Below are 18,166 nucleotides of genomic sequence, written 5' to 3'. Positions count from 1 at the left end.
TCAACTAACAAAAAAAAATCAATGTTATCAAAATAAATAATCGTGCATGTACATGTAATAAACAGCATTGATCAATAACAGCAAGAAGGCATAATACTTGTACTTGTTATCTTTTATAGTAAGGGTAGGCATCATCTCAGCTAAAAAAAAAAATTTTATTTTATTAAATTATATTTATAATTCATCTCTGGTCTGTGTACCATCGTATTTAGGCAACGTAGTCTCCTTGGGCAAACCAAAAGCATAGGACCCCCAGCTTAAAGTGGAAAAGTAATCCGTCAACAGTTTCTTTCCAGAGTCTTCTCCAGCAGCTCCCAAGGCAACATGAAAGGGCACCAAATGTTCTGCTGTAGGGTGACAATCTCGGAAGGAACGATGGTTACTCAACTCATTGGCCTTTTCATTACGCTCTTGGCCTGTGGAACGACAAGCAATCTTTTCCATGTCCTTATCAAAGTCGAGCACGAATTTAGGAGATGGTTTATCGCCATATGTCCAAAGTTGTCGCAAGTTATGTACAGCACTGCCACTGCCAATGATCACAACACCTTCATCTCTGTGATTAGAAAAAAAAAACCGAGAATGAGTACCATGTCGTGTAACCCTATTTAATTTTTACCTGAGGGGGGCCAACGCTTCACCTAATTTAACATGCATGTCCATATCTTCATGAGAGAAAGTCGAGACTTCCACAATGGGTATATGAGGGTTGGATCGCATGGCTCGTTTTAAAGGAACCCACACACCATGGTCATTACCATACTTTTGACCTGACGCCTTTAATCCAGACTAAAATTTATTTTTTAAAGGTGTTAGTTTCTAGATAGTCGTGAGTGTCTGTCTGTCTCTTCCTTTACCTTGTTTAGCAAGTCGATCACACGGCTAGCAACAGCGGGTGATCCTTGATGATCCCATTTCTCTTCATAGTAATGTTTGGGAAAGTTGTAAAAATCATAGATCAATTTAGGCTTTTCAGATACATCCACTGTTGGAAGAAAAACTCATTAAGAACAAATCAATGTATAATATAAACAAGTATAGTTACCAAAGATGCCATCGGGTCCTTCACCTTGCCAATGCGCACTGATAATGACGATGGCTTTAGGCTTCAGTTCGTTCTTCAGGTATTGACCAAACCAGCTGTAAAAATCACCGGGTTTAGCTTGGTTCTCCAAGAGATTAGGGCCTACATCAAATGGATTATATTTTTAGTCGTCTTTCTATCTAGATAGACCCATTGTGATGATTTTTTTTACCGCCATGAGAGACAAAGAAGACGGGTGTTTTAGTAGCAAGAGAAGTCATTGAAAAAAAAAAGATAATTAATGCAAAAAAAAAAAGAGCGCTGGAACACAGATTATTTATATGTATTTTTTTTTTTTTATTGATTATAAATATTAGTAATATATGGAGGGGGGGGCGGGGGCGGGGGCAAATGGGCCGAATCATTTTTCCCCCCGCGTGCGCCGCGTGCCCTACTACTTAACCCCCCGGTAATTTATTCTTCCTTTGCATCCAACTTGTCACGCAACTTGTAAGCTTCTTGTAAAATACGACGATCTTCTTCGTGCGAGGTGACAGGACCCTTATAATTCACATCCTTCAAGAATCGCTTTTGTGTGTTATAACATTTCCAAAACGTCTGCTTTTGTTCTTCACACATTTTAGCTTTATCCCACCAACTACCGTCTTTAAAACAAGTAAATAACTCTTCATGAAGATCAGCACAAATCGTTAACGACGTCTCGTGAATCTCGTTACGTTGTTCCTTGAAATCTCTTACTGCCCATTCCACCGCCACAGGTTCCTTCTTTTCTGCGGTACTTGTCGTCTGTGTGGTTGCTGCTGTTGTTGTTGCGGGGGTATCGTTTTTCTCTGTGGAAGGTATGGGGTTTTGGGTACGTAAATGAAGCTTGTAATGATCGGATGCTTTTACTGGCTCGGGTTGTGGATCTGCTTCCAAAGCTTCCGTGTGGGGTTGTGCCATGGGCTTGTTGCTATCGTAACGAGGTTGCTCTGTCTTCAAGTAATCGTCACTTTCTCCCACATACGACTCGACGTAATCTCTGGCTTTGTTGCTTGACATTTTTTTTATGTTGTAAAAAAAGAATAAATAAAAACTAAGAGTCGGATACTGAACCTTTTTTTTTTTTACATTAATGTTGTGGGATGGAGGGGTGGGGGTTAAACCCTGTATTAAAAAGGCAAGCCACACTATGTGTCAAATACAAAAAAAAAAAAAAAAATCGATATACACACATGAATAAAGAAACAGTTAAATTTTAATGATTATATATATAAAGAAAAGAAGAAATGCTTATTTTGTTTCCTTGACAAAACGGTTGTTCTTTAATTCTAATTGACCGTGCTCTAAAAAGCTAGGCCATGCCTTGTCACCCTTCATTTCCATGAATTGAGGTTGTTCCCAGAGGGCTAATAAATTCTCTTTTGGTGCTACGGATTCCAAAGCTTCACGCAATGAAACGATGGATGTCTCTACCAGATCCAATTCATCGACGACTCGCAAACGTTTAGGTCTGGCAACATGATCGGGGCTGGTTTGTAATTCCACTTGACGTGCTTTTGAACGTTGCAAAAGCGCATCGGTTACTGCTTGTGCTGATTGAGGTGTTTGGAAGCCGGTTAAAGCAACTAAAGGGCGCCATAAATCCTTTCTTAAACGTACAGGTGCATTCATGGTGCCAAGCTGGTTCAATACTTTGGACTGTTCGTAATAGCCTATAACGTTAGTTTTTTTTTGCTTCGGATCTTTTCTTTTTTCCTTTTTGCCAATCGTACCTTCATGTTTTGTCTCAGGCTGACCAAGATTTGCTTGGTTTGAACATGACGGTAGAGATACACACTGTTGGCTGCCATGGCGAATACTGGGGTATGTGTGATAATAAAATAAAAAAAAAAAAAATGTAGTGCGTCCAAGAAAAAAAAAAAGGGGGGGAGGACTTTTTTTTTTATAAGGGCCGCCGACAACACAGGCAAAAACCACGTCATCCCCCCTTCTAGGCGGGGCAATTTTTTTTTTTTCCTTCTTCTTCAGTGGTGTGATTTTACAGAAGGTCTTTTTTTTTTGTAGTAAAAACATCTTTTTTTTTTTTGAATAATTATAAAATGTTCCGTCCAAACACAACAGCTGATCTGAACGAGTTTCCAGCCTTGGGAACCCCACCCACGATGAACCGAACTGCGGTGACGCCATCTAATAATAACAATAGATTGGCCAGTTATGCTTCTACAGCAGGGAACGGGTTTCAACAGCAACAAGAAAGCCTCATGGAAAGCATGAACGACTTTACCAAGGGTAATTTGGGTTCTTTTCCACCTATACCTCCTCATCAAGCCGCTCGATATAATAATGTGGCTGCCAACAATAATACCGAATTACCGCCATCTTCAAACAACTCCCAGCGAAACCTGGCACCGAGATCTTTCTCCATGGACGAATTTCCTGCACTACGTAGCTCCGCATCGCCTTTTGATAACGCGATAGGTAGAGAATCAGGTGGAAAGCCTGAACAATGGCTAGATTATGCTAACTTAAGAGAAGGCCAGCAACAAGGTAAACGCCTTCCCTTCTTTTTTTTCCTATTTTTAGTGTCGTTACTCACGCTTTTTTCTATTGCAGCCTCTTTAGGAAAGCCATTTTCAGAAAAGAACGACTTGTCAGAATCATGGGTAAAATAATCTATATCATTCTTTCACCGTCCAAAAAAAAAAGGTCACTAAACATAACTACTTACTAGACGCAGACAAGGAAACAAGACGAATTGACATTGAACGATGGGAAACCTACCGATCCATATGGCTTGTTGGGTCTTTTAGGGGTTATTCGAATGACTGATCCCGATCGTAGCATGTTGGCTCTTGGTAGCGACTTGACCACACTTGGTTTAGACCTCAACACAGCAGAGTAAGTCAATGACGCGTCATCCCCCCTTGATTTTTTTTATATATATATTAACTTTGAGACTTTTTTTGTCCCTTTCCATTTTAGTTCTATATACTCGACATTTATATCACCTTGGTCAGATACACAGACTTTACCAGGACTGAATGTTGAACCAGGATACTATTTGCCTGCCTGTTATCGTAACGTACAAGCAACACCACCCGCTCACCAGCGTATGAGAACCTTTTCGGACGAAATTTTGTTTTACGTCTTTTATTGCATGCCAAAGGACATTGCCCAGGAGGCAGCGGCCCAAGAGCTGTAAGTGTGTGTGGGGGGGCGTTGATAAAAAAAAAAGCAGAGGGATTGTTATTAACCTTTTTTTTAAAAAAAATAATAATAATAGATATGCTCGTAATTGGCGTTATCACAAGGAGTTAGGGTTGTGGTTAACAAAGGAAACTGACGAAAATGGTCGACCTGTGCAAGCATTCCGAAGGACGTCACCTAACGCTTTAGATCGTGGTGTTTATGTATTCTTCGATCCTACAACATGGCAAAAGGTGAAGCGAGAATGGACCTTGTCATGGGACGCTATTGAAGAAAGACCTCAACAACCCTCACAACAAGTGTTACCTATCAGTAGTCAACAGCAACAGCAACAACAATCTTCTCGAGTCATGATGTAGAACTTTTTTTTTTCATCTTATATAACAGTAGACTATCTCAAGACAAAACCCCAAATAAATAATAAAAAAAAAAATGTTTTTTTTTTATGGCATAAATAGTGTTTGGACACCTTTATTCGTTCGTTCATAACGAAACATTTCTCGTTCGTGTTTCAAGTCTTTTAATTGTTTCTCCAGCTTACTCTTTTCTTGCCCTTCACGTTCCAGCGTACGATGATGATCTGATTTCATATCTGTAATCATTCTTCGGAACTCTTTACGTAACGTAGCAGTGGTAGGCGTATCTGCCTCATGATAACCTAGATTCTTGGTCTTTTCTTCTGTCAAACTACTCTCCAACCCATTGACTTCCTGCGTCAATTGTTGAATACGTCGTTCATAGTTACGCTTATCCGTTTCAAACTCCATTGCAGTCCCCGTCAATCGATCGAATTCTTTTAGGATACCTTCAAAATCAGCTTCCATTGTATTACTCTGTTCAATCCAGGCTGACTCCTTTTGAGAGAACTGCGCTTGTAACTCTTGTAAAGCTGCATTACTACTACCAGCGGGGGTCGGTGTAGACTTGAGTTGATGTAATTCACTTTCCAATTGCTGAATCTGTCGATCACGAGCATCCAGTGCTCTTGTCTTGTCACGAATCAGTAACTCAAGGTCCTCACAGGTAGCAGATAATTCATCATGGTCCTTTTGTAATTGTTCACAGGCCCGTGTTGTCTTGTCCAAAAAAGCTGCTTGTTCCTTGAGCTGTGCCTGGTATTCTCCTTCCTGTTCTTCCAGCTGTTGTTCAAAACGAGCCGTACTTGAGCCATCCTCTGCATTCTCCAGCGCCTGTAGAACCGTTCTTCGTTTCATGGTGCGGTCCCATTCCTCCTTTTGGGATCGTAAACGAACTGCTTCATCACGATACTGCTCCATTTCTTTTTTAAGTCCGTTCTCCCTCGATTGAAACACAGATAATTGGGATTGCACTTTACTTGCATTCAATTCCATTTGTGAAAGTGTTTCTCTTAATTCTGCTACTTCAGCCAACGCACTTTCGTTGCCATGATCATCGTCTTGAAAATCAAAGTCATCCTGTGGTAACCAGTCCATGACAGGTTTCTTGACCTTGAGCAAGAGTTCATCCATCTCCTTTTTCAAGAGATCGTTTTTTGTTTGTGTGGATCGAAGTTGAATCTCTAGCTTTTTTTCGGATAAAGACAAGAGCTGTTGTTTCTCTTGCGCTCCTCTGTACTTGTCTTCAGATTCTCTGGATTGCAATTGATAGGTTTCTAATTGAGCTTCCAAGTAATCCAATAAAGAAGTGGGTGAAGCATCCGTCGCATGAGAAATATTGTGTTTCTTTAATAATTGAAGTAGATTTTCTCTTAGGCTCTCCATCTGTTGTGTGCCATCTACCACGGGTACAGGACGATCCTTTTCCAACTTTTGTAAGCCCAAGGAAAGTACACCCGCTGTATGTTGTAATATCTGGTACTGTGTCTCTACTTCGTCGTTGGTGAGTTCATGTAATCTTTGCGTCAAAATTTTGACCTTGCGATCGGCCTCCACTGCCTCATCCAACAACAACATGACGGATTCACGGTTCTTGTTAAAAGATAAATTGGATAACGAATGCGAGGTTTCTTGAATCTTTCGATCGAGTTCGAGTTTAGCCTTCGAGTTACGTACCCTATTTTTTAATCGTGCATGATGTTGCTTTAATTTTTCAAATTCTTCAAATGTCAATACTTTAAATTCTCGAGAATCAATCATGGCATGCGAGATCAAAAGTTGTAAAAGCATATCCTCGGAGCTCATGTCGTGTTTAGGTGTGGGGGGTTTGGTAGGTACACTCTTTAATTTCCACATGGATTCGAGTTCTTGAATTAAATCATCGTCGTTCGTAGTAACGGAGGAAGAGGTGGAAGAGGAGGAGGAGGAAGTATCTATCGTACTGGATGATTTGGATTTTGTGTCTATTTTAGAGAGACCTGTTATTAGCTTCTTTTTTTAAAAATAAAAAAAAAATTAATTTAGTTCCATGTATTACCATGTGATCCTATCATTTTGCCTTGCTGCGAGTCTCGTATACGAAAGGGTGAACGCGCAGGTAAAGTAGGTGACAATAAAGGTGTGGGTGATAAAGAGGCGACGGACGATAAATCACTGTCTCTGGAACTATCTCGTTTGGTAATAAGTGGAGGTGTACGTTGACCTGAAGGTGTACGTTTCAATACATGTTCATTGTTGGTGGCTTCTCGTTTGGGAAAGTTGTAAAAGTTGTTCCTGGTGAATTTAAGGCCCATGGGTCGGTCATCATCGCTTGATTGTCTGGGAATAATAGGAATCTATATACAAATATCGCTTTTTTTGTTAACTCTTATTTTTTTTAAAATACAACATTAGTCTTCTTCTTCATACCATTGTGTAAAATGTAGTAGTAAAGAAAAAGAGTACAAGAAAAAGAAAAAAAAAACTGCTGCTGTAAAAAAAATAAAGGGTTGTGGTACGATGGTTTCCTTTTATAGAAAAAGGGACCCTCACTGTAGACGAGAAACTGTTTCATGATTTACGCTTGGTTTTACATATAAACCTACCACAAACAATTTAATTCTGTGCATCCATAGTACAAGGTATCTCCAGTAAAAAAATGGAGCCAAAATAAACCAAAAAAAAAACGTTAAAAACAACCAAAAAATTAAGAAATTAAAAAAAAATGGACCACAAGTTGAACTGCGTCCAATTATTGTCGCGGTATTAAGAAAAATAAAAAGGAAGTTTTCATTGTCAAGTCTTCGGACCTCTGACACTTATTAAAATTGGAACGATACAGAGAAGATTAGCATGGCCCCTGCACAAGGATGACACTAAATCTCTGAGAAGGAAGCTCTACGGAGCACATTTTTTTTTTGCTTTTCTACCTCTCCATTGCTCTGTATTTTTTTTTTTTTGTAAAGCCCATACCAAGTTGATGTTGTTCACACAGAAAGTTCTCTCTTTTTCTTTTGCTGTAGACTTACCGCACAGAGAGCTCTTCATAAAGACATGTTGATAATATAAACAGGTTGTCCTTTCTCTATTGTTTCTTTTTCAAATAGAATAAAACGCCTTGTTAATAATAAGCTGTGCTATATATATATATATATATATACTACTGTCATTAACAAATATACCCTTTGATATCATGCATTCATATGGGATCACCGTTCATTCTTTTCTGATGCATCAATTCACTTCTTTTGCAGAGAGGCTCATATTAGGCAGATCCAAAAAGTATCATCTGTCAAAGTGTGTAAATGTATCTTTTTATACAAAGACAAAAAGAAATATAAGCACAACAAGGCATCGCCCATAGTTTACACTTCATTTTTTTTAAGAAAAAGAGGCACTTAGTTAAAAGAAAAGGGAATCATGGGTCTCAATACATAACACAGATGATTCTTTCTTTAAAGAAGAGTTCTCAATAATTATTACTTCAAAGGGGACAAAGTGGTTAATACAAGACTAAAGATACGATAATCAAAAAAAGGACGGACATTTACCCTTTCAACATGCAAACAAAGTACGGTTACTACCCTGTACGTATAATACGCTGTTCAAAGACTCTTTCATACACAAGGCTGCTTCAAAGTGAGTCTCAATATACACATACACACACAAACATGTAATTTTTTTATTATCATGAGTATTACTACGCTACAAAGGTTAATAAAGTCTTTCTTTATATGTATATATTTGGTTGACACTACGACGCGTACCCTTCTTGAAACTAGAACACAGGTCTACTTGGAGAAAAATCTGCCAAGTAAAGAGGAGACGCCAAAAGTGAGAAAGGCTTTAAAGTGTGTTGCTGAAACAAAGGCTCTTTCAATCCAGCACTTGAAGAGGAGTTATAAAAAAAAAAGATCTTGTCTGATTCCTCAGGCTTCATTCATGTCGTTGCTATCGCGTTCCTTTGTTTCCAAGAGTCCATTGTTAAGGTAAATCAAAAGAAATATAAGTGGGAAAATAAACAGAAAAAAAAATTTTTCTTTTTTTTGCCTGTTACTATGATGGAGTCTGGCTTTTAAAAACGCCACACATATACTTTATATGCACAAAAGTATATTAGGAAGTGCAAGTGACTATAGAAAATAATGCATATGTATATATTTTATAGGAAAAACAATCTTTATAACAGTCTCAAGAACAGAGAGTAGACGCTTGGCAAAATTGGAGTTGATGCGTGTAAAACCCACCGAGACCTCTAAGCTATTCATGCAACAAAGAAAGCACTCTACTACTTTACACTGCAAAAAGAGTACTAAGAATAATAATCATAATAAAAAAAGTGTGTGTGTATATGTTTCCCCATTAGTTTTTTTTTTATTTTTGCAAAAAAATAAAAAGAGAATAAAGTGGGAGGGTGAATTATTTTAAAAAATAAATGAAAGTAATTTAGATTTCGGCCAATTCACGGAGACGACGGACAGTGGAACGGACAGTGGCAGCAGCAGTGGTGCTATAATGAGGGTCATGTTAGATGAAGGCATAATAATAATAAATAATAGAAAAAACTTACGAGACAGTGTAAGCACCACCAGCCATGGTCTTCTTGCAACCCTTGCACTTCCAGATACCGACGGCAGTACGCTTGACAGCATCCTTACCACAGAAGGTACAGGTGTACTTGGAATGTTGAGTGATTTCCATCTTCTTTACGGTCTTTCTGAGAGAGGCACCATAACGGGTACCGTATTTACCGGTGATTCCGACTAATGGAAGGAAAGAAAAAGTCAATAACGTGTAATAAAATGATGCGTCTTGTGTCCAATTCCAATATATAAAAGAGGTAAAAAAAAAAAAGATGTATAATAAAAGATCTCTAGGTTGTTGGCATGTCTACTCTCTATCTCTCTTTTTTTTATCCATTCCTCTCTTTCTATCTCTCTCTCGTATTGAAATTGTCCATCGTATATTTCTCTGTACCTTTCTTTGTGCGCTTAGCCTATTTAAAACATGAATGAGTTGGGATGGACGGATGGATGGATGATATATCACTATTTTTATCTTACCATTGTGAATAAGGATAATAAGAGGGGGAATTGGACGATTCAAGCTTTGGCTCATACTCAAATACCCGCCCCTCCCTCTCTCCCTCTCTCTCTCTCCCAAATCGGGGCTCACTTCAATAATTCAATCTCCGGGCTCCGGGCTCAACAAAAAAAGTTAAAATCTTACTGCCACACATGCACACACAAACATTATACACACACATACCTCGAAATCTAAATCTTATTTAGAGAGCCCCTACGCAAGATACGCTACCTCTCAACAGCAGTTGCTTGTCTAAAGTATAAATACAGCCCTCTTTGACTATTACTGTTTGTGACCATTATTGTATCGAATTCAAGCTAAAAGTCCTTCTTTTCCAGCCTAAAAAAAAAAAAAATCTCTTGCATGCCGCTAAAAAAAAATTTATTTTTTCTGCATATGTAGTCACTGAACATAGGCTCTATCTTCATACAATGACAGAAACCTAAAAAAAAAAGTGATGGTTTCTATAGAAACCTCTTTTTTTTACCAGTTGTCTTATTTCATGCAACGCCATCTTTTCTTATCTTTGGCATGATTTTATAAAAAAAAAAAAAAGTGATGTGTGTGACCACTTTCATCTTTTATTTGGTACGCGCGCGCGTATATGATTTTTTTTTTTTTTTTTTTTTTTTTTTTTTGTAAAGCCGCGTTTTTACCCCTCTTTACTTCATAAAAAAAAAAAATGGACGACTTTGACGATATTACGTTTGACGATTACGACTTTGATACAGGGAAAACCAATCAAGCCAACAATAACACTAATAATAATAACAACACACAACCAGGTCAATCTTCCTTTGACGATTTACCTGCGTTTGGCGACACACCTATCGAAAGCGCACCCAAGAAAATCAAAGCCAGAAAATTCGACGAAGCCTTGTAAAGTAATTTCACCCTTCTTTTTTTTCTCTCTCTCTCTCTCTTTTTTTTTTACTCTACTCATACCCACCCCGTAATAGACTCTTGGAACCTGAAGGACTTCCCCTCTTAAAAAGTGAAAGTCGTTTCCTGCATTTCAGGGGAAAACACCATGAAGCAGACGATTTAAGTCGTTTAATGACCTATTATACCGTTTGGGCTGATAACTTATTTCCCAAATACAAGTTTTCTCATTTTGCTAAAGTCGTGGGTAACCATACCAAGGGTAAACGAGTCAAGGAGGCTTTGAGCGAATGGCAAGATGAGTACAAGGAAAAGATGCAAGTGAGACGGAATCAGTATAGCGAACTCTCAGGTCAAACTGTCGGAGGTAAGTTATATGTACTTTACATAAATATACAATACATAGTGTCTGACATAGGGCAACTTGCTCCCCCTTTTTTTTATATATATAGATGAGGAAGGTGGTAGTGCACGAGAGGAGGAAGTGTCTTCGGATGATGATAACCAACCCTTGTTCTTCCCCATGTCTGCTGATGTAGCAGAACGTCTACAAAAAGAAAAGAAAAAGACTGCAAAACCCAAAGTGAAAAAGACGAAATACCGAAGCAATGATTACATTCGATCGGACGAAGATCAGACAGATGACGACGAGGATAATGTCGTAACCAAGAAACCTCGCACGATCACCTTTTCTGATGATGAAGAAGAACCTGCTAAACCTACGGATGCTAAGTCAGGACGAGAATATGCATTGTCTATTTTAGCAGAAAAGAGAAAGCAACGTCAATTGGCACAACAAAGACAAAAGGAAGAAGAGGAAGAGAAAGAAAGAAATAAACCGGCAAAGACAGTGGATGAATTGATGGAAGAATATAATGATGATGTTCAATTGGCTTTATCTGATAATGAACTCGCTCAATTAGAAACTGTCAATGATGAATTCGACGATATAGTAATGGAAAGCATTGACGATATTATATAAATAAAAATAAACAAATATATATATATATATACTACATGAGAGTGACTTCCCGTAGAGTTTCACTATTGTTCAAATCCTCCCCATCATCTGCAGCAATAATTTTATCACCCAAGTGACGTTGGTCTTTACCTAAATAAATCGCTTTTCTCTCATTGGCCACCACTTTACTATTGATCACCACCTGTTTCACGCAGGAAGAAGGAGTTTCGTACATGGGATCTAATAATAAGTTTTCCTGTGATAGAAAGGGTGAGCTTTCTTGTTGTAATCCTAAAAATCTTTGGTATCATCTTACCATGATACGACGTAATCCTCTTGCGCCTGTCTTTTTCTCAAGTGCTAATTCAGCAATCTTTCGCAACGCTGTTTTACTAAATCTTAACTCGACCTTTTTTTTTTAAAAAAACAATAAAAAATGTTTAGATAGTAGGCTCAACAATTTTAAAGATTATCTTGTTCGTTACCTGGCTTAGTTCAAAAAGACCTTGGTATTGTTTCAAAAGCGAATTTTTAGGCTCGGTTAAGACTCGAACCAAGTCATCGGTCGATAGATTGTTGACGGATGAAATCACGGGTAATCTTCCTACAAATTCCGGAATCAACCCATACTTTACAAGATCTATGATTTTTTTTTTTTACCTCTTAGTCATATATCAATATTTTTTTCATTAAAAGAATTCTTACCGGCAGGCTCTGTAAGACTTAATGGGTTGTGTACTTCCTTTTTTATACCCGTAGATGGTATTTCTATCTTGTCATCTTCTAGTGACCGAAGCAATGCACCAAACCCAATTGACTATTGAAAGCAGTTTTAATCTACGATTGCATACTAAGAAGGGGGTAGGGGGGTAAGAGACTTACACCTTTGGCCAGTCTATCTTGAATGGTTTTATCAAGACCAACAAAGGCCCCACTGAGAATAAACAATATATTACTGGTATCCACTGCATATGTCTCTCCTTTTCCTCCATTGGATCCACCCGTTGGTGTATTACCACCGTTGCCACCTGCTTGTCCATTTCCAATAGGACTACCTGGCATCCCCCCACGTCTATTGTTCTGAGGGCTATTCCCACCCGATTTATCCGTCACATTAATAATCGTTCCTTCCAACATACGCAACAAGGACTATTCATTATCAGTACATATTTGTAAATATATCTTTTTTCATATCCAAATAAATAAAAAATAAAAGTTACCTGCTGAACACCTTCACCTGACACATCCCTTGACGCTGACATTGAATCTGAACGTCTCGAGATCTTGTCGATTTCATCAATAAAGACAATACCCGTCTCTGCTTTTTTAACATCATAATCACAGGCCTATTTTCATTTAAAACTAAGATTTTAAAAAAAACAGATAGTGGACATAGTAAATAAATTCATTTACCTGAAGTAGTCTTTGGATAACAAGCTCAACATCCTCACCCACATAGCCTGCTTGGGTAAATGGAGTGGCATCCGACATGGAGAAGGGTACCTGTAATACTTGAGCCAACGTACGAGCTAATAAGGTTTTGCCAGACCCCGTGGGACCAATCAGCATGACATTGCTCTTATCATAGACCGTGCCATCTTCCATTAATTTAGGCGCATGTTTCTTTTTATCCACTACTTTGCGGTTACTATGACTATTCGTACTTGTGGTAGGTGGATTCTCCCAATTACGACGTTGAGACCCTATAGATGTATAAGAAAAAAAAAGAACAGAGGACGTCATGTGTATTCATTTCTATATACATACATACACTTATCAATTCTTTCGGCGGGTATAAGTTCAGGGCCGACACTCTGGATAGGTGTATTCGTAGCATAATATTCACTGGGTAAAGTAGGATGATGATGATGCTCTGCATGCGAGTGACCCTCATTATAATCTAAACCGTCCTCCTCTTGTTGTTGCTGTTGTAACAAATCATGCTGACGAATCAGGTTGGAACGTACACGATTGTAATGGTTGAAGACGGCAACGGCTAGTGTCTTTTTCGCTGTATCTTGTCCAATCACGTAATCATTCAAGTGCTTCACAATCTAATTTTTTTTTTTTGGTTTCCATTTCCCTCTTTAGTCCTCTTTTTCTCTTCTCTATACAACTTTCTCTATACAAAAGACAGTTACTTACCGTACGAGGGTCAGACACTTTGGTCGATTCAAGATGGCTCAAGAGTTCATCCAGTGGGTTGGGACCAGCATGATGACCTTCCGTATAGTCAGTCGCACTGATATAACCACGGCCATACACAGTAACACCCTTCCATAAACGAGTCTGGTGTGTTAATCTAAAAAGTCCTTGCGAGTGTCGATACATGTATACTAATGACGATGAAAAAGGGGTTAAAAAAGAAAAAAGAAAGAATAAAAAATACATGCAAAAAGAGCCTTTATATTTAAACCCCGTTTTTCTCACAGTTTAGACACATGACCTGATTAGGGTATTGTTCCTATTTGGTGCAACTATATAAAGTCAGGAACCGTACAAGTCTCATACTTGTTCTGGATTAATGAGCTGCTGCAAGGCACTTACCAGTGAAAAAGTCCAAGCTCAGAGATTCTGTGCAGTTTTATAAACAATACCTATATTTAGCAAATCACAAGGATGATGTTGGTTGTATTTATGCTAAATATATTCCTGCAAAAATTGTCTATGAATGTATTAAAGTTAAGGCCGTGCATTTCAACAATATCAGAGCATATTATTCTAACAGGCCTTATATAATATTGGACGATCTTTGTGTTTAAAAAAAAAAACGGAAGTTAAAGGTCATCTTGAAATTTATGTGAAGAGATTTTTGTGCCATGCAATCTAATCAAGCTTGCTTATCCGCTAAAAAGGATATATCTGAGGGAAGTGCATTAAATGATCAAGCCTTCAATAATATGCCTGGAGATAACACACTTCCGTACATGCACCCAAGGTGAAAAAACTTATTTTCGAGTATCTGAATTTTATGTTATAAAGAAGCAAACAATGAGCTCTTAAAAGATTTCGCACTCTACCACCAGGACGTAAAAAAAAAAGAGGCACACGAATACAGGGCACTTACTCATTTCTCAGCAACATCAATGCTGCTCGATATTACAACTTTCTCATGCCATATTTACACTTTTTAAATTCGTCTTAATAACTATAAATGGGGTTAATGGTCATCTTGAATTTCATGCCCGTAATCTTAACTATTTTCAATGATACTATTTTAATTTAATTTAATTTTCTTTTATTTAAACTTTCCTCCTATTCCTGAGCCTTTCACTCCTTCTGTACTCGGGTGGAGATACACCCTTATCTTCCTCGTGTGTACGCTTCATACCAGCCACATCTTTTGACGAGCCAGTGTCTTTTTGAGTTACAGCCAACTTTTTTTGGGTAAGGCTTAGGCCTTAATTTGCCTTTGAAAGCTGATGTTCAGCGTCCCCAATCTTGTCCTTCAGCAAGCGAATTTCTGAAACAGACTCTTTACATTTGACTTGAATTGCTTGTCAGTCTATTGATCTATAGCTATCTAGATTTTTTTCTGCTAAGGCTAACATAGCCTGTGCATGCTGAAGTTCATCGTTTAAATACTCCATGATTTTCTTTATAGCTTGGCATCGTCACAAAAAGACTCGCTGATTGCCTTCGTGCAGTTATTGATGGCGTTCAATAGAGTCTTGCCAGCAGACTTGGTGTTTGCCGTGTCATTCAAGAGAATTGCTCAGGCACCTTTATTGACGTCTTCACTTGTGGAAATTTCGTCGAAGAGATAAAGGAAAAAGAGAAGCAAGACCAAAAAAGTGTGGGGTTTTATACAATTCCACGTAAAAATCAATTAGTTCTATGGCTTAACAATATTAATGGCGCCAAACAGATAGGACGTTTAAGGGGTATGACTGTATTTCTTTCCCGATAGTAAAAAATTGACCTATGATCAGATCTGCTACCAGATTTATTAGATCAGCACATAGATCTGAGTTATGCTCTGATTCTTTTAGAAAAGTAAAAAGGCTTAATTAAATTTTCGTACATGATAGATTTCTAGTAGGTATTAACTCTAATAATTCTTCAGACATGTAGAACGCTAAATCGAGAATTGGATAGACTATGAGTTTGGGAAGTACTCACCGACCATAATGTGATGAATTTTTTTTTTTTTTCAGTTTTGACATCACTTTAAGGAAAAACGAGTTTTGTACCAAGGATAATGAACAAAAATTATTTTATGTCATTACGCGACTTGATATTCACTTCAATGAATGTATACTAATGACGAAATCAATAACTTAAAATAGGCTTCCAAAAGCTTTTGAAGCATATATAATCTTGAAAGAACCCTCAAGATTCCCGAGCTTGTACTATTGTATGCGCTCTAAAACTCTTATAAGTTTATAGTAACTTGCCCGAATTCTTATGTATGTAAACACAATCATTCTTTAAGATAAAAGCTGGGCACGAAGTGCGTTTCATTTCTTCAAAAAGTGTTTAAAAAGAGAAATACTTTGCGTCTGTAGTTAGAAAAGTAAAAAAGGTTACTATGACAGGGTTTATTTGTCCGGGATCGATAAATTTCATATTCAAGATGATCATTTTTTTTTTTTTTTTTTTTTTTTTTTTTTTTTTTGAAACCAAAGGGTTCGATGATATGCCACAGGTGGAAACGTCAGTAAAACTAAAGAATAAATCGGTCATGCATTGATGAAGAAAGATGCTCGTCTAATCTGCTGATTTCTCCATTACTAATTTCTATGGTCTTAGAATAGCCAAAGGAAACTACGAATTTGACGTGATTGTGACATTGGACGACACATTTTCGGATACATTCATTTTCTTTGCTTATCTGTTCTTTCGTCTGTTCCAAAGTGGTTTTTGTTATCGTCAAATCAGTTTTATCTATTTCTAAACAGTAATATTCCCAATCTTTATCCACGAATTGTATCTCCATAAATGTAGTATTTTGTGGATTTTTGCCGCATAACATTCGAGCACTCAATTGAACTAAATCTAGCTGTTTAAATGCTGTCAAGTCTGCTTCAAATGGTTCCTTTGATAGGTCTACATATTTATCTTGGCCGCATATAAAGGATTCTGTTGCAGGCATGTACGTTCTCATCAGAACCAATAGTTCATTTGATGGCATCATGTTTCTAAGCTTTACAACCTTGATATTTTCTTGAATTGTATGCGATAAATCATTCCTCTTCGCGACAAGGTCATATTTTTTTTCAAAGTCAATGCCAATGAATATACCACGACTTGGTCTGTACATTGAACTATAATAAAACTGCTGAAGATGAGGGCAATTGTTCAATGCGTATCGTAAGAACTCTAACGGCAAATCCGGAGTTGTGTCGCCCACAATAAATGCCATATTATGGATGACTTCGGGTCCTATTTTTGAAATTAAACGATTGGGCATTACAAATTGAATAACACTCCTCGGCTGTTCGTCCGATTCCCCTTCAGCGATTGTTGTCGTGTGATAATAGTCCGATTGCTTCAAACCATAACCAATATACAAGCTTCCATCTGGAGCTAACTTGATAGACTTGTCTACACTTTGAAAATCCTCATAGTGGACCTCACAGTATACTTCTTCATTTCTTCTCATTGCGTTGAGTAATGTATACATAATTGTGAGTTCGGATTCAGTACTGGTTGTTTGTCTATCGTAGTGCATATCAGGTGTCCATTTGATAGTGGCTGTTTTTACCTTGCTCAAACTGCGCAAAAAATCCACTGCATTATCAAGTCCAAATCTTTCCACCCAATCGAAAACATCTATATCATGAATATTTAGTTCTACGACATCCATATGCGTGGCAAGGTATTGCTTGAGGTAAGTGACATAATGCTCGGGAATGGTTGGGACCGATAACATTAGTTCTTTAAAGCTACTATTCAACCTCTTAGGGCTTGAGTCATCATCAAGAATTTTCTTTATAATTGAATCCGGAATGTAGTATCCGCTATAGTATGTTAGTGATGCCAAATGAGGACAAGCATCCATGATGTCGAATGTGGTTAACTGTCTATCATAATTGTTATCAAATGTTAAATGAGTCAAGCTGGTGAAGTTATTCAACAAGGTGAGCATTCTGCCTTTGATAGATCCCATTTTAAAATCCCGGGTATCGTATTTAACATTTAATTTTGCGATAGTTCCATGAAACTTGTAGCAGACAGCAAAATAAGATTCAAATTCAATGTCACGGCACGGTGTAATTTCCATGATTTTGGTTAATATTTTATCAGAATCATCAGAATCAAGGATGTATTGCAGATATTTGTCGTCAACTAAATTCAGAACTTGTATGTTTGGCAGATATCCCAAAAGTATGAGCCATTCTTCCTTTGTGTACTCATTGTCAGTATCTTCTGATGAAAGGGTACCCATAAAGTTATTTTCAGCTTCATCCGAACGAACAACAAGTTTTTTTGTTGAAGTGCCGTGTTGAAAGTAACGATCGCGTTCAATGGGATCCAAATGTAACAACTTTTTTGTTAGGGAAGTTCCATAGATTTTGATAGACAGGTCCTTGTAGAAAAATGACAATGCACTTTCTTTCCAGCTTTTACAAGTTAGAGCACATTGAAAAACATCTTTTTTCCTTAATTTACTGTATACAGTATTCAGGATTTCCAATGGTAACTTCGACATGTTTGTCAAAAACT

The 18,166-nt window shown here is 37.7% G+C and overlaps 9 protein-coding genes across 9 annotated transcripts; 2 read left to right on the top strand and 7 right to left on the bottom strand.

Moving 5' to 3' along the window:
- Positions 1–615: 615 nt before the first annotated feature.
- On the bottom strand, positions 616–1,305 carry EV154DRAFT_414067 (Extradiol ring-cleavage dioxygenase, class III enzyme, subunit B; the record flags this gene model as incomplete). The annotated part of the gene is made up of 4 exons (XM_051595590.1): positions 616–789; positions 891–985; positions 1,046–1,186; positions 1,257–1,305. The coding sequence occupies 4 exons, from the start codon at positions 1,303–1,305 to the stop codon at positions 616–618; spliced, it is 459 nt and encodes a 152-aa protein (XP_051461481.1).
- A 355-nt stretch (positions 1,306–1,660) lies between these two features.
- On the bottom strand, positions 1,661–2,176 carry EV154DRAFT_437355 (uncharacterized protein; the record flags this gene model as incomplete). The annotated part of the gene is made up of 2 exons (XM_051596850.1): positions 1,825–2,176; positions 1,661–1,776 (listed from the first exon to the last, which is right to left on the bottom strand). Coding segments are annotated over exons 1-2 (378 nt in total), but the record flags the coding sequence as incomplete, so codon positions are not given.
- Positions 2,177–2,317: 141 nt separating this feature from the next.
- On the bottom strand, positions 2,318–2,877 carry EV154DRAFT_413931 (uncharacterized protein; the record flags this gene model as incomplete). Its single annotated transcript, XM_051595586.1, has 2 exons — positions 2,318–2,707; positions 2,824–2,877. 2 exons carry the CDS (start codon positions 2,875–2,877, stop codon positions 2,318–2,320), a joined length of 444 nt encoding a protein of 147 aa, XP_051461479.1.
- Positions 2,878–3,126: 249 nt separating this feature from the next.
- On the top strand, positions 3,127–3,929 carry EV154DRAFT_414126 (uncharacterized protein; the record flags this gene model as incomplete). The annotated part of the gene is made up of 4 exons (XM_051595595.1): positions 3,127–3,372; positions 3,424–3,574; positions 3,641–3,690; positions 3,759–3,929. The coding sequence occupies 4 exons, from the start codon at positions 3,127–3,129 to the stop codon at positions 3,927–3,929; spliced, it is 618 nt and encodes a 205-aa protein (XP_051461478.1).
- Positions 3,930–4,609: 680 nt separating this feature from the next.
- Positions 4,610–7,031, bottom strand: EV154DRAFT_496843 (Up-regulated during septation-domain-containing protein). The gene is made up of 3 exons (XM_051600200.1): positions 7,000–7,031; positions 6,629–6,926; positions 4,610–6,554 (listed from the first exon to the last, which is right to left on the bottom strand). Exons 1-3 carry the CDS (start codon positions 7,000–7,002, stop codon positions 4,678–4,680), a joined length of 2,178 nt encoding a protein of 725 aa, XP_051461477.1. The 5' UTR covers positions 7,003–7,031; the 3' UTR covers positions 4,610–4,677.
- Positions 7,032–8,969: 1,938 nt separating this feature from the next.
- On the bottom strand, positions 8,970–9,775 carry EV154DRAFT_496835 (60S ribosomal protein L37a). The gene is made up of 4 exons (XM_051600199.1): positions 9,633–9,775; positions 9,547–9,565; positions 9,140–9,332; positions 8,970–9,079 (listed from the first exon to the last, which is right to left on the bottom strand). Exons 1-4 carry the CDS (start codon positions 9,633–9,635, stop codon positions 9,016–9,018), a joined length of 279 nt encoding a protein of 92 aa, XP_051461476.1. The 5' UTR covers positions 9,636–9,775; the 3' UTR covers positions 8,970–9,015.
- Positions 9,776–10,277: 502 nt separating this feature from the next.
- Positions 10,278–11,624, top strand: EV154DRAFT_50530 (replication fork protection component Swi3-domain-containing protein). Its single transcript, XM_051601159.1, has 3 exons — positions 10,278–10,533; positions 10,614–10,903; positions 10,989–11,624. Exons 1-3 carry the CDS (start codon positions 10,337–10,339, stop codon positions 11,516–11,518), a joined length of 1,017 nt encoding a protein of 338 aa, XP_051461475.1. The 5' UTR covers positions 10,278–10,336; the 3' UTR covers positions 11,519–11,624.
- A 180-nt stretch (positions 11,625–11,804) lies between these two features.
- Positions 11,805–13,240, bottom strand: EV154DRAFT_414097 (ATP-dependent Clp protease, ATP-binding subunit ClpX; the record flags this gene model as incomplete). The annotated part of the gene is made up of 6 exons (XM_051595593.1): positions 11,805–11,906; positions 11,983–12,137; positions 12,203–12,314; positions 12,380–12,646; positions 12,718–12,843; positions 12,911–13,240. 6 exons carry the CDS (start codon positions 13,238–13,240, stop codon positions 11,805–11,807), a joined length of 1,092 nt encoding a protein of 363 aa, XP_051461474.1.
- A 2,847-nt stretch (positions 13,241–16,087) lies between these two features.
- On the bottom strand, positions 16,088–18,165 carry EV154DRAFT_599572 (uncharacterized protein). Its single transcript, XM_051607120.1, has one exon. The coding sequence runs from the start codon at positions 18,150–18,152 to the stop codon at positions 16,164–16,166; it is 1,989 nt and encodes a 662-aa protein (XP_051461473.1). The 5' UTR covers positions 18,153–18,165; the 3' UTR covers positions 16,088–16,163.
- Position 18,166: the final 1 nt, after the last annotated feature.

Source organism: Mucor mucedo (genome assembly GCF_025094135.1).
Source record: "Mucor mucedo strain NRRL 3635 chromosome Unknown EV154scaffold_13, whole genome shotgun sequence".
Lineage (NCBI taxonomy): Eukaryota > Fungi > Mucoromycota > Mucoromycetes > Mucorales > Mucoraceae > Mucor > Mucor mucedo.
This window is presented reverse-complemented; position numbering and strand designations above follow the sequence as displayed.

What these genes read in the sequence shown, in the direction of transcription:
- EV154DRAFT_496843 (XM_051600200.1), bottom strand. An exon ending in CAAAATGATAGGATCACATG is followed by an intron (nt 6,555 to 6,628) that starts GTAATACATGGA and finishes TCTCTAAAATAG; the next exon opens with ACACAAAATCCAAATCATCC.
- EV154DRAFT_496835 (XM_051600199.1), bottom strand. An exon ending in GGTGGTGCTTACACTGTCTC is followed by an intron (nt 9,080 to 9,139) that starts GTAAGTTTTTTC and finishes CCCTCATTATAG; the next exon opens with CACCACTGCTGCTGCCACTG.
- EV154DRAFT_50530 (XM_051601159.1), top strand. Translation starts at nt 10,337, where the DNA reads ATGGACGACTTTGACGATATTACGTTTGACGATTACGACTTTGATACA. An exon ending in AGAAAATTCGACGAAGCCTT is followed by an intron (nt 10,534 to 10,613) that starts GTAAAGTAATTT and finishes ACCCCGTAATAG; the next exon opens with ACTCTTGGAACCTGAAGGAC. An exon ending in CTCAGGTCAAACTGTCGGAG is followed by an intron (nt 10,904 to 10,988) that starts GTAAGTTATATG and finishes TTATATATATAG; the next exon opens with ATGAGGAAGGTGGTAGTGCA.
- EV154DRAFT_599572 (XM_051607120.1), bottom strand. Translation starts at nt 18,152, where the DNA reads ATGTCGAAGTTACCATTGGAAATCCTGAATACTGTATACAGTAAATTA.